At 40.9% G+C, this 13938-nt stretch overlaps 1 protein-coding gene across 19 annotated transcripts in view; it reads right to left on the reverse strand.

Moving 5' to 3' along the window:
* The window catches only part of MAGI2 (membrane associated guanylate kinase, WW and PDZ domain containing 2), a 615277-nt gene that overhangs the window by 162214 nt on the left and 439125 nt on the right, over positions 1-13938 (reverse strand). For all 19 annotated transcript variants that reach the window (XM_083463919.1, XM_083463931.1, XM_083463930.1 and 16 more), the window contains one exon: positions 1049-1106. In XM_083463919.1, the coding sequence (XP_083320045.1) occupies positions 1049-1106 (58 nt within the window). The remainder of the gene's footprint in view (positions 1-1048; positions 1107-13938) is intronic.

Here is a 13938-nt window from a genome sequence, read left to right on the forward strand (position 1 = left end):
AAGATGATGCAACATCATGACAAAATGGTTTTCGGTATGTTCCACTACTGCTAGTGAATACACAAGAGTACTCACTAATATTTATTTAACATAACATTTATACCCTGCCATTCAACGCTCATAATCATAGATAAAATTTATATAGTACAGAATAACAAAAAATATATATAATTTTATCTGATTCATAGTCATCATCTTAGCAGACATAGTTGGAATGGGTGGACATCTAAAAGCATAGAGAAAATGTAACAGTGCAGAAAAACACACACAAATCAGATCAAATACTTGACAAAATAATTAATTTACAATTTGCCTTAAAGTGAGTAACAGCACAATCCTTTGCATATCTACTCAAAAGTAAGTCAAATGAAATTCAGCGGGATTCAATGTCAGGTAAATATGTACAGGATTGCAGCCTAAAGAGAAAGCCAAATGGGCCTCTCTAGGAAAAGGGTTCCACAGTTTGGGTGCCACAGCTGAGAAGGCCCTGCATCTCATCCAATACTTCTGACACAAAAGGCAGCAGGACACACAGCTAGGCCTCAGGTGACAACTGAAGGTTCATGTGAGAGAAAGCAGTCTTTAAAATATTCTGTGGCTTTGACAGGCAGCAGTATCCAGTCACCTAGTCACTGTTCTTGGCTTAGCTGCTCAGATGTCACCGTGGAACATCAGCTTTGGGTTTGGCAGCTGAGTTATAAAATCCACATATATTTTTTGTTGTAGCTAACCATGTAAATATTGTCTACAGCTGTGGATTTTTGAATAAGATGGTTTGTTATGTTGGTACAAACGGACTGAGGAGCTTCAGACCTCAACGGTTGCTTACAGTATGTGATGAGGTACACATGGGGATTCCAACTTCTCCAGATTTCACGTTAGAAGTTTGCAGATATTTTCTATTGAGCCTTCTATTTCCTGACACATTTCAATGTGCAGACAAAAAACAGTGGGGTACACATCTTCTCAATTTGAAGCACTGTTCTGGGACATAGACAACAGTTTATGCAAGATTAATAGTAAATTAATATTGGTCTTGGAAACTTACTCAACATAATACGTGCCATAAATGGGATCATCAATTTTCTCCCAGCCATATGGTAGCTCTGAAAAACAAAGAGTTATGCCTCTCAGTAAATACAGCACAGGATGCCAAGATTTCTAATAATAATGAAAGAGTATTGTTGTCAAGTGTGGCAACCACATTACAAAGTTAAATATAGTGCTCAAAACCAATGCCAAATTTTAGACATATCCCATGGCAGCCACAAGTCGCTCCAGCTTGAAAGCTGGCATGAAAATGCAGGGTAATCACCCTCTGAGAAGAATTTTAGCTACACTCTTACTGTGCAGTTGTCTGTGCCAGAAATAGTAGCATATCAGCTACGATATTATTGCCCAGGGAAATCAGGGAGAGTCTTTTCTACCCAAGAAATTGTATTTGCCATAGATGACAAAGACTAAACACGGAAAATATTGTATAACAAAACCAAACAAAAAACAAAACAAAACATCACCACTACACAACACCTGCAAGAGGAATGTTCCCAATTCAGTACAGAGACAAAGCTGTATGTTGCGGCCTAAACCAATTCACAGGGTGGTTATTGAAGGAGGATTACAGCTGCGCTCAACCAGAGAAAATGATTTTGTGACCTGCAGATTATTTATGATACCATCAGGAAAAAATAAAAGTTTTTATTTGAAACTAATCACGTGTTTGCTTATTTTTAACTCCACTCACCAGACTGCAGCAGCACTAATTGCACTATCACATTTTACAACCAGAAAAGGCGATTGCATTATAAATATTACACTCACTGTAAAGGTGATGGCTTTTTACGGGAAAGCTAGGCCATCTCTAACAGGTTAATCACTTTGTCCTTATTGCAAAGCATTGCAAGAGTGGAAAATAAGAGGGTACCCAGTGATATTGGGAGTTAGTTCAGCGGCAGAACAAACAGTTTGCAGATAATTATTGGTATCTCCAGGCAGGGGTGGGCAAAAAATCTTCTCTGAAACTTTGGAGAGTTTCTGTCAGTCAGTATAGAGTGACAATCAGCAGTGGATGGTGCAGTTGGGTTTGAAACAGGCAAATGAATTATATGGACATGTTATTTCCAAAGTGAGTAGGAATTATACATGTCATGTGACATGTGACCATCTCTTCCCTTAGATCAGCCTCACACCTGTGCACTGGATGTAATTGGATGGGCTGTGTCTGCAGAGAGCCTAGTGTGCCAGGGCCCCATCCATGCAGTCTTTGCTCGCCAGTTTTGAGATTACATATTATGTTGCATACCCTCCAACCTTCCTCAGATGTAAACAGGGACACTTCTCACTCCCCTCTAACTGACCCCCCCTTGACCCCCCATTTTTATCCCCCCCCCCCGATCCACAAAGCACCACTTCACCAACAGGCACACGACACCCTCCTCTGTCCTCAGAAAACCCCTCAAATACCTATTTTATTTTATTTTATTCTTTGGTAGATTTGGTAGAAAAGCACACACCAATAAAGTTTAGAAAGGGACCTGATTAGATGCAGATACACAAAGCATTTTTTAAATTAAGACTCCATTCCTCTTTCTTCCCATCCAGGGTGGCCCTGCCCCTCAGAGCTGGCGCGCCATGCAAGGCTGGGTCTTGGCAGCGACTCCTTTCCTCCTCCTTGCCTGCTCTCCAGCAGCCATGAGATGCCAAAGGGAGGAGTCTGATTGATAATTGGAAATGGATATTTATAATAATAGGTTAATATATGGAGTAAGGATAATGTTGGAGGGTAAGGATTTGCTGAACTTAATATTTGAATTGGAATACAAAATGGGAGGTGTGAGGAGGTCAAGAAACTAGTGAAGAAAATATAAGATTTGAAAATATTAATCTTTTTTGTTTTTAGCCCTGAACTTTGGTATTTTTCTTTGTCTTTACTCTTTATTCTTTATTTGTCTTTTCTTTCTTCTATCATCTGTTTTTTTACTGTGTATTTTTTATTTTGTTTTGCTTTTGTAGTTTAAATGTTGGAATTGGTTTTTATTGTTTGTGAAACACTAATAAATATCATTAAAAAAACAACAACAAAGGGAGGAGTCTGGCCATGGAGAAGGAAAGGGATGCTCCCTGCAGCTGCTGCTGCTCTGTACAAACGCTAGGTTATCCCCCACCCCAAGCTTGGTGCTTAATAATAATAATAATAATAATAATAATAATAATAATAATTTATTATTTATTCCCCAGCCACTCTGGGCGGCTTCCAATCGAGTGTTAAAAACAATACAGCATTAAATATTAAAAACTTCCCTAAACAGGGGAACCTTCAGATGTCTTTTAAAGATAGGTTAGCTGCTTATTTCCTTCACATTCGAAGGCAGGACGTTCCGCAGGGCGGGCGCCACCACTGAGAAGGCTCTCTTGTGATGCTGGCAGGGGAAATGGGGACATTCTGTCATCAAATCAGAAGCTGGGGTGGCTTTTGTAATTCCGGGACTGTCCTTAGAAAACAGGGACACTTGGAAATCACAGAAAGTCCTGTGTAGATTGGGCTTTCCGTGCAAAGATCCTTTCAAAAGATCCCCCGTGTGCAAATACAAGGATGGGACTGAGGTGGGTGAGCTGGACCCTCAGTCACACTTTCTCAGACGTTTATCTTCCGAAAGTGCAAACCAAGCCCACCCTAGCCTTTTAAAGCCTAAAGAGATAGAAGAGGGGGTTTTCAATCTGGAAGAAGCAAAAACACAACTTTATACTGCCTGTTAAGCAGGTCCACTGGACCCTGACTGTAATAAAAAAAAATTCATCACTCATAACAGTTTTATGCTCTAGATGTTAGTTATCTTATTATCACAGGCAGTAATCCTGTATCTATCCTAAAGGTAGGAATACGACTGCAACTCTGTTGTATTTGGGAGAGCAAGATGCCTCGGTTCTACACACACCTTTAAATATCCATTAATTTACTCATTCCTACTAAACAAAGCACTTCTCCTTTCGGCACAGCAAGGGAGTGTTTTCATGCACCGTATTTTTCTCTCTATAAGACGCACCAGACCACAAGACGCACCTAGTTTTTGGAGGAGGAAAACAAGAAAAAAAATATTCTGAGTCTCAGAATCCAGAACAGCAAGAGGGATCGCTGCGCAGTGAAAGCAGCAATCCCTCTTGCTGTTCTGGCTTCTGGGATAGCTGCGCAGACTGCATTTGCCCCATAAGACACACACACATTTCCCCTTACTTTTTAGGAGGGGAAAAGTGAGTCTTATAGAGCAAAAAATACGGTATGTTCAATGAATAAATGATTATAATCCTTCATGAGAAAAGATAGAACTGATAGTTACTGTTGCTTTATGATATGTTATTTATGTTCTGCTCCTTTTTCCTGGGCCATAACCAGAAATGGGTGTCCGGGGCCCCTGGATGCTCACTTGTGGCAGGGTTGCCATGTGTCCTCTTTTTCCAGGACATGTCCTCTTTTCCAGGGGTAAAATTTGTATATTCTGTGATTTTTTTTTGCACGGGGGAAGAAAAATATATGAGTTACTCCTGCATGTTTTTCCAGTGCAATGATGCATAATGGTATTTGTGTGGTGGGCAAACAATGAAGAATTCAGATTGCAAATCCCATTTTCGAGTGTAAAAGTCTGTAAAAATTTAATGAGTTGGAAGTATTATAAAGGACCCAGTTTTTTAAAAGGCAAGTGTAGAACTGCTAACTATATTATACCCATTCAAGCTGCAGGTTTTACAAAAATTAAATTTCAGTACTACTGTTGTGGATCATTAAAAAGCCATATAAATTCTTCACAAGGGTATGTGTTAATTCCCTCTGCGTCCATGATGCAAAATGTGAGCTCTACTTAATTAAAATTCTGTGCAGGCCAGTAAAACAGAATTAGTAGAGCTCAAACTCTGGGCTAGTAGTTGAAGGTTGAAAGATAAGGTTGGCCAAAAGATAAGAGTTGACCGCAGAGCTACTGTTTGAAGACGTGTCTCCTGCATTTTTATTCTAAGCCAATTTGTGGTTATTTTTCATGAGAGAAATAGTAAACTGTATGTGTGCGTGTTTATCTCCTCAGCTAGCAATGCAGCAAAAAGACCACAACTTTCATTGAGGCTAAGATACACTAACTGCACTGAATTCAAACATTTTAACTTTATGGGATGCTTCACAAGTTTATCAGTAAAATGCTTATTAGAGGCAAGTCTCTGAGAGTGAATAAATAACCACCCTTGTCCAGCAGAAACAGTTCTCCAGGTACACATCCCTTCTCTTCTATGAAGAATTGCAAGGACAGAGGACACTGCCTTATCCAAAGCCAGGCCACTGATTTATGTGACCACTGATTTATGTCACTGGCTTTGGACACGCCACTGTCTTTCAGGATGACCTACTTTACAAAGCAGTTATGTTGATACTACAGGATAGTCCCTTAAATTACCTGCTCAACTCTTTGAAGAATGATAAATAATGAACTAGGGCATGTCTAGGGCATGTCATAATGAACTAGGCAGTCTGGGGCATGTCATTTTAGAGGGTGAAACTTATTTTTTTGCAAAATTCTTCAGTGAAAAATATGTTTGTGGGTGTGACGAGATCAAATCTGCTGTTATTTTTGTGATGGCTTAACTTTTAGCTTGGGAAACCAAAGAATTTTAATTTTACCTTCTGAAAAAATAATATATTGCTCCAAGTACTTGGCAATCATTTATTGATTTCTATGCAATTTTACTTAGAAAGCAAAACTAAATTATAATAATTTAACTAAAACATTTCAGGGGGTGTTGGGACAGGTAGAAAGGCCTCCAAAGGTCTTCGTAGAACCATAACACACATATTGTCATGGAGTCGTGGATACTTCCCCCTCACATTGTAGAAACATGTGCTCAGCTGAAACCGACTTACCCTATAAATGCCTGTCAGCTTTAATCAATTCAATGATTAAATTAGAGGCTGATTTGGTTTGACAGCTATATATTATACCCAAATTACACTTGACTAAAAAAAAAAACAAAAAATACTACCAGTTCTATATCTTCTTCTTCCTGCATTACTCAGATAAAATTTACCCAGCCTGGGTAAGTGCTTCTGTCAATATTTTACTCTTTTTTAAAAAAACAATTTTACTCAACAAAACATAGAACCTGAGCACTTGCATCTTGCACAGTATAAAAGCAAACATCACAATTTTTCACATAACTTATTTTTTAATTAAAAAGGTAAACACAGGCTTGAATCAAGAGTTGTGTGAGCAGATTTCTGGCTCCTCCTTCATACCGCAGCCAAACCAGCAAAGCCACAAGCTCAAAAAGCAGGTGCCTTGAGGGCATTCCTCTCCCCTGCCAAGACCATCACCCCAGCCTTGACTAAGCATCCCTCAAAGTAGTTACTTGTCTTCTCTGATTCCATTGCTGCTTCCAACTACGCTGTCCAGGTGTCGCAGTAGGAGCCAAACTTGCCCTGAAACTTATCCATCTTAAAATGAATCAGTACAGATAGAGGAATAAAGTACATGCTGTATATTAAATTGTGCAGAAGCAATACAGCCCCATCAGCTGTTTGCCAGTAAGCAAGGAAAAAATTATCCTTCAGAGGAAAAGGCAGGTGGGTTTTATATAGTCCATATTTTGTCAGAGCTGGAGGACGTGGACTTTATAAAGCCCAGCTGCCCCGCGCATGTTCAGGTGCTTCTCACAAGCTCTTTGGGCTCATTAACCTTTCCAGACACAATTACCATTACCCAAACCCCAGAGCTTTTGTAAAGTGAAATGTTTTCATCCCTTGATTTTCCTACATATATACATTTTTAAGAAGCCCTCGCTGAAATTTGTTTTGTTTGTTTCACAATAGAAAAGAATCATTTCTGTTGTATATTACTGCCGTCTGGAAACACCTAGCAGTCATAGAAGTTATTCCTCATCATCGTACAACAGCAATGGATATACAGATGAAGGCATTTGTATTGAGTCATTCCAAGTTTAGAAATTATGTTGAACAATACTCATGCATTTGAATGACAAGGAAGTATGTACGCACTTGGAAGCTTATTTTCCTCTATTTGAATTGTAATGCCATCTGCCAAAACTATCTCACTCTGTCTGCCTCTAAATGGTTTTCTTCTGACAGCATCATCAGAAAAGGGAGCCTTCCTGAGAAAGAGGCATCTGGTCTTAATCTAAAAGTGACACATTTTGTTTGCATTTACCATGACACAAGGGCATTTTGCAAATTTCGGGTCCAATTAATATGCCACTTGACAAAAATAATAAGATGCTTAGCTAAATGACATTTTCTTATTCTATAAAGGATAAAAATAAAATAGCTATAAAAAGAGCTAACTGTATTTTAATTAAGCAACATTAATTCATATTTTTCTTAGTCTTAAGCATACAGATTATGTTGGGTGTCTGTGCCAGAGATAGTAAAAAAGTTAAGGGACCCCTGACCATTAGGTCCAGTCGCGGACGACTCTGGGGTTGCGGCGCTCATCTCGCTCTATAGGCCGAGGGAGCCGGCATACAGCTTCCGGGTCATGCGGTCAAGCATGACTGGTGAACCAGAGCAGCGCACAGAAATGCCGTTTACCTTCCCACTGGAGCCGTACCTATTTATCTACTTGTACTTCGATGTGCTTTCAAACTGCTAGGTTGACAGGAGAAGGGACTGAGCAATGGGAGGTCACCCCGTTGCAGGGATTCGAACCGCCGACCTTCTGATCAGCAAGCCCTAGGCTCTGTGGTTTAACCCACAGCACCACCCGCGTCCCTGGCAGAGATAGAAAAATGCATATAAAAACCCTGTTACTTGAAATCATCTGCATTTTATTTAGTTTTTCCAAAATGTTATGAACTTGAACAGAATATTCTTTGCATGGCCTGTGTGGCTATCTGCAAAACTAAAATTGAACAGATGAACAATTTGTTTTGTCTCGACACCTTTCACTGAAACTATAAATCTGGTGCTATGCAATTGTTTTAGTCAACAATACTATTCAACTTTCTACAGGTCCTTCATTGGATTAAATTATAGTTCTCTCATCTGAAGCCAACTATGAGGTTACCTACCAATGAGGTTTTAGACCAGAAATCTATGGTTTTCAAAGTTTCTACCCTCAAGGTTCATTTCACCCAGACCTGGAACGTAGGATGCCTTGAAAGAAGCACTCCCCACCAGCCTTTTATCCCTGCAGCATCAGCAACCTTGAGAAGCCATCAGATCCACATATCCCAACCCCAGGACTGGAGGTCCCCATAGCAATTGCCTTGGTTCCTAGAAGCTATTGGACATCCTACTACAGTGGTACCTCGGATTAAGTACTTAATTCATTCCGGAGGTCCGTTCTTAACCTGAAGCACCACTTTAGCTAATGGGGCCTCCCGCTGCTGTCACGCCGCCGGAGTACGATTTCTGTTCTCATCCTGAAGCAAAGTTCTTAATCCGAGGTATTATTTCTGGGTTAGCAGAGTCTGTAACCTGAAGCGTATGTAACCTGAAGCATCTCTTAGCTGAGGTACCACTGTACCTACTACCTCCAAGGCCACAGGGGTAGAGGAGTTGGTGAGCTAGGAAGGAGCTTCAGGGTTGCTGGCCAAGTGCCTGGCTTGCTGTGCATGAGGCTACTTTGAAGGAGGAAACATATGCAAAAACTTGCCTGGATCAAGGTCTGACTGAGAGCCAGAAAGGGCTATAAACGCCAGCTCTTATGTAAGTTCTCAGTCTGAGCTGCCTCACTGCTAAAGCAACAGCTCTCTGGGAGCTCCAGTGCAAAGCCTTCAACAAAACTCTTTACATTGACCTATCTAACACAGGACTACAATGCATAGCACAGAATTCCAGGGAATTCTAGGGCCAATGCTTAGTTCATATGGAGAACTAATCAGGCTTGTTGGACATCACTCCTGTGCCCTGTGAAGCAGGAGTGCAACCTGGAAGACACCAACACTCTCCAGTGCCTATACATTGCAGGTAAAGACTGATAGCAAAGGACAAGTTGTCTTTCAGATAAGCTTGTCCACATTATTGATTTTCTCTTTGAGGAACCCCTGATAAGTTTCTAAAGAACCTCAGGGAACACAGTTTCAAAAACAACTGCAACGAAGTCATCTCATGCTTCTGTCTTGCTTTATACTTCATTTTTATTGAAAATTTAAAATAACACAACAAAAGAAATCAAATCTCAAAAGGTGGTTACAACTATGTGTAGATGATAGAAAACAAGCAGGTACAAGAGTACAAACTTTGTTAGGTAAACAATAACATTTTTGTCTTTTGTTTGGTTCCAGGTTGTTTTATGAACAGTTGACATCTTTACTATAGCTAGAAGTCTAACTGTGAGTTCCAAAACCAAGGATAAAGGTCTGACACTTGTGTTTCAGTTGGAATCAATTGCCAAGTTGTTATGACTGAGTCTGTAGCATTATCATCTCTTAACGTTCTGAGGTGACATATTAGCTCTTCCTTTTGTTCCACTGCTTTTCATAACAGCCTTGGAAAATCAGTTCAATCACATTTCTGCCCTGCTGCACAATGACATGATGCTATTAGCATGTATTTTATCAGTTCCTTGGAGTGGGCATCCACATGTTGCCCCCCAAAAGATCAAAAGTAAGCACATTGTTTGGTCTTTTATCATGGAATAGGATATAATTAGTTCAGCAACAAATTATTCAGATTCACATCAGCTGGAACATCTTCTTGATATATGTACACTATAAGGTACTCCAACAATAAATAAAAATATGCTGTTCAAAAGCCACAACTCCTGCAGCTATTGTACTACCAACCTTGTGAAACACGGACCACTTAGAAACACCATCCCCAACTCTTTGAAAGATTCTATCAACGGTCTCTGAAAAAAATTACATATCACTTGGGAAGACAGGCAAACTAATGCCAGTGTACTGGAAGAAGCAAAGATCACCAGTGTCAAAGCAATGATTCTTCAACATCAACTTCGTTGGACTGGTCATGATGTTCAGATGCCTGATTATCATCTTCCAAAGTTAGGAATTCTATTCCGAACATAAAAATGGAAAGCGTAATGCTGGTGGTCAACAAAAGAGGTTTAAAGGCTCCCTCGAGGCAAATCTAAAAAAATGTAGTATAAGCACCGACAATTGGGAAATAGTGGCCTGCAACTGCTCCAATTGGAGAACAGCCTTTACCAAAGTTGTCATGGACTTTGAAGACATTCGAACTCAGGATGAAAGGAAGAAATGAGCTAAGAGGAAGGCATGTTTGGCAAACCCTCACCATGATCAACTCCCGCCTGGAAACCTATGTCCCCTCTGTGGAAGGACATGTGGATCTAGAATTGGCCTCCACAGTCACCTACGGACACACCATTAAGACCTCATGGAAGACAATCTTACTTGGCTACGAGTGAACGCCAAAGAAGAAGAATGCTACCTCTGGAGAGTTTTCTCTTACTACTGCAGAAACAGAGTGTAGGGGCTTGGTTAATGAAAACTCTTATCCAATCAGCCACCATGGAATAAGAAACCTTGGAACTCAAAGACTATTGTCCGAAAGGCATGAACAAGATATAGACTTCCTGGAAACCTGGGTCCTGGAAAAATAGATGCCAATGTAATGGCAATCCTTTTCTTCTGAAAGAGTGATTTAGGCAGAAAGAGATCAAAACAATCTCTACAGACCTACAGAGCAAATAAATCTTGGAACAAATGCAACATATGTGGAAGGTGCATTGAAAGAGCTTTCCTTATTGGGTACCAGGCAGGCATCGAAGGCTGATGCACTTTGATATATTTGTGCTGAGTCCTTGTTTGCTTGTCAAATCAGCACAGCCTGAACCAGCTCTGTTCCAGGATTCTAGCTTTTCCTGTCACACCAATCTACACTGCATGGATAATCATTTTGCTGATATTGAGTGGGAATAGCTAAAGCAGATGGCTTTGGCCAAAGGTGTGTTTGTGTGTATTAGACTGGCTGATGCTGAACGCTACCTGTTTGAATACATGGGAGTAGAGAATCTACTCTAATTCACCAGTCTCTTTTGCTTTGGTGCAGGCTGCTTTCCTGCTCTGGGTGGGACGGGAGGAAAGCCATGCCAAGAGAGGAAGTCTGTCCCTCCTCAGGAATGCTCTTCTCAGTGGTGCTCTTCTTCTCAGCTGTGAGGGTCAGGGTGAAACCAAATATTGCCCTATCTGAAAGAGTGACTCTTGCTCATAAATGCTGCTGAAATAAAATTCAAATGGTGTTACAACATCATGAACACGAGTCACACCAAAAACTGTGGTGGAGCTCCTCTTGGAGTTCTCACAGGAAGTTTTCGTAGAAAGTCTGGTCTGTCAACCAAGAAGAAGTACTACTCAAAAGTAAGTATGGTGGTACCTCTGGATGCGAAAGGGATCTGTTCCGGAGCCACGTTCGCATCCTGAAGTGAACGCAACCCTTGTCCATGGGTTGCAATTCGCTGCTTCCGCGCATGCGCGTGACTTCATTTTGAGCGTCTGCGCATGCGCGAGCAGCGAAACCCGAAGTAACGTGCTCCATTACTTCCGGGTCGCTGCAGAGCGCAACCCAGAAATATTCATCCTGAAGCTACTTCAACCCGAGGTATGACTGTAATTGTTTCACCCCTGAGCCACTGGAGCATAAAACAATGTTTTACTGGCATCAGATGACCACCAAACAACATGACATGATCACTAGTAAGAATAAGCTCAGTATCTGCTCTGATGCTGTTGCTCCCATGAGTTGGTGGCTGGGATTTAACAATACTTGAGGAATTCGATTTCTGGGCATTACACTGTGAAGTGATCTGATCTTCTCTCCCCAAGGCTAATGTGTGGAACTGGATGTATTTATTCTTCAAACTTTGTAATTTTCTGAAATTTGTGTAACTGTCCTTGGCTCAAAAATGCTGCCTAAGACAAATGCGTATTATAGCATAAAATACATTTTAAAATGTGTTTTTTAAAAAAATATTTTGTGATAAAATACATAATATGTATTTAAATACAAATGTTTGTAGTTGGTGTCTTTTTCCTTAGAAAAACCACAGATTAATGTGAAAGCAGGACGTTTGTGTTTATCCAGGCCTTTGAACTATTTTGGGGGTACATTTTGTGTAAAGAAAAGTGACTAAAAGTACAGTAAATGATTATGAAAATTCAACTGCCTCACATTAAAAATCATTCAGATATCCACGCTACCCTGTTTCTGTACCATTACTCTGAGACTTCTAGCTGTCATATTTTCCTTTATTTTAAAAATTAACAATCATTATTAATATAAAAATTAACAGCTGCAATTCCAGACAGTCATATTGAATCCAATGGAGCATACTCCCTAGTAAGTATGCTTAAGTAACTATGCAATAATATACCCACCTACCTGGGAGTAAGCCCCACTGAATTAAATGGACTTACCTTTGAGTAGCAATATGTAGTTACTGCTTTGTAATGGTGCAACTGAATACGTGGGTACTCAAAAGCAAATCCCAAATTGACTTCAATGGGACTTTCTCCCAGGTATGACTGTATAGGTTGTCAGATTTAAGTTATATGAGCTGTGAGGAACATTTGGCCTACCAGTTTTTGCTGAACTAGAACTCCCATCAGCCCCAGGAAACAAGTCCTAATAGCAATAGATGATGGAAGTTATAGTTCCGCTGCATCTGGAGGGTTAAAGATTCTCCATACCTGAGTGTAGGAGGAAAGAAGGTTAAAAAAACAACAAAAATCCAGCTAATGTAACTAACGGAAGTTGTATGGGATATTTTCTTATTAGCCCTGGATGAATCTGGGACAACATCCCTCCCTCAATCCAAACACCATTCAGCACCCAAGCAAGAACAAATATGGTAGCATGGCTTAATTTAATTGTATGGCTCAACTCTAATGTGTCAAATTTGCCTGAAGGGTTAGAGGTGGCTTTACATTACGAAGAGAACAAACACAAACAGTGGCGTAGCATGGGGGGGTGCAGGGGGGCCCGGCCGCACCGGGCGCAACATCTGGGGGTTAGGGTTAGGGGGCGCAAATCCACGGGTTAGGGGGCGCAAATCCACGGGTTAGGGGGCGCAAATTACTTGCCTTGCCCCGGGTGCTGACAACCCACACTACGCCACTGAACACAAAGCAAGAGCAACCACCATCCTTATTCCCAGGAGGCCTGGAAAATATTCCCTGCAGCAGGAGGATAAACCGGGTTTCTGCTGTGGGTGAAAAGTAGGAAGAGTGTTAGGGAGAAAAGTTGGATTTGTTGGTGACCCAGGAGAAGAACAGATTGTGTCCTCTTCGTGTTTAATTTAAGAACACCTCCCTATCCTTATTTCACTCTGCTAGCAGGATGTTTTTAGATAACATTTATCTTTACAGCTTTTTTCTGGTGGTGGTGAAAGGGCGTTAATGGACTCTAGCAGGCTGCTGTGCTGCAACATATGGCTACCCTGTCTGCTTTTGTCACTGAGCATTTCTGTCTAACATCCGATGCATACAAAGAGGCTTATGTAAGGTATTTTTGTTGTTGGAAGTGAAAAACAATGTAAGAAAAGTGACAGCATGCAATATGTCTTGGGTTGCTGGCTGGAGTGCAGGAAGCATACTTTATTTTCATGATAAGAAAGAGTACCTGGGACTTCCTTGTTAAGTTTTCTAGGTGGACTTAATCTTCCCCCTGCTTCCTGGAGGACAGTATGTGAAACCCAGGCCAGGGGAATGGAAAGGCAGTGGTCCTTCCCCTCAGTCCCCCTTCATGCAGAGAGGGTGTCAATGTGCATAAAGGTCAAGTTAAAATGAAAAATAATGTTTAGGGCAGGCACCCCCAACCTGCGGCCCTCCAGATGTTTTGGCCTACAACTCCCATGATCCCTAGCTAACAGGACCAGTGGTCAGAGATGATGGGAATTGTAGTCCAAAACATCTGGAGGGCCAAAGGTTGGGGATGCCTGGTTTAGGGTATTTGGATATGAATGAAGT

This window comes from Podarcis liolepis (genome assembly GCF_965112155.1).
Source record: "Podarcis liolepis genome assembly, chromosome: 10".
Taxonomy (NCBI): Eukaryota; Metazoa; Chordata; class Lepidosauria; order Squamata; family Lacertidae; genus Podarcis; species Podarcis liolepis.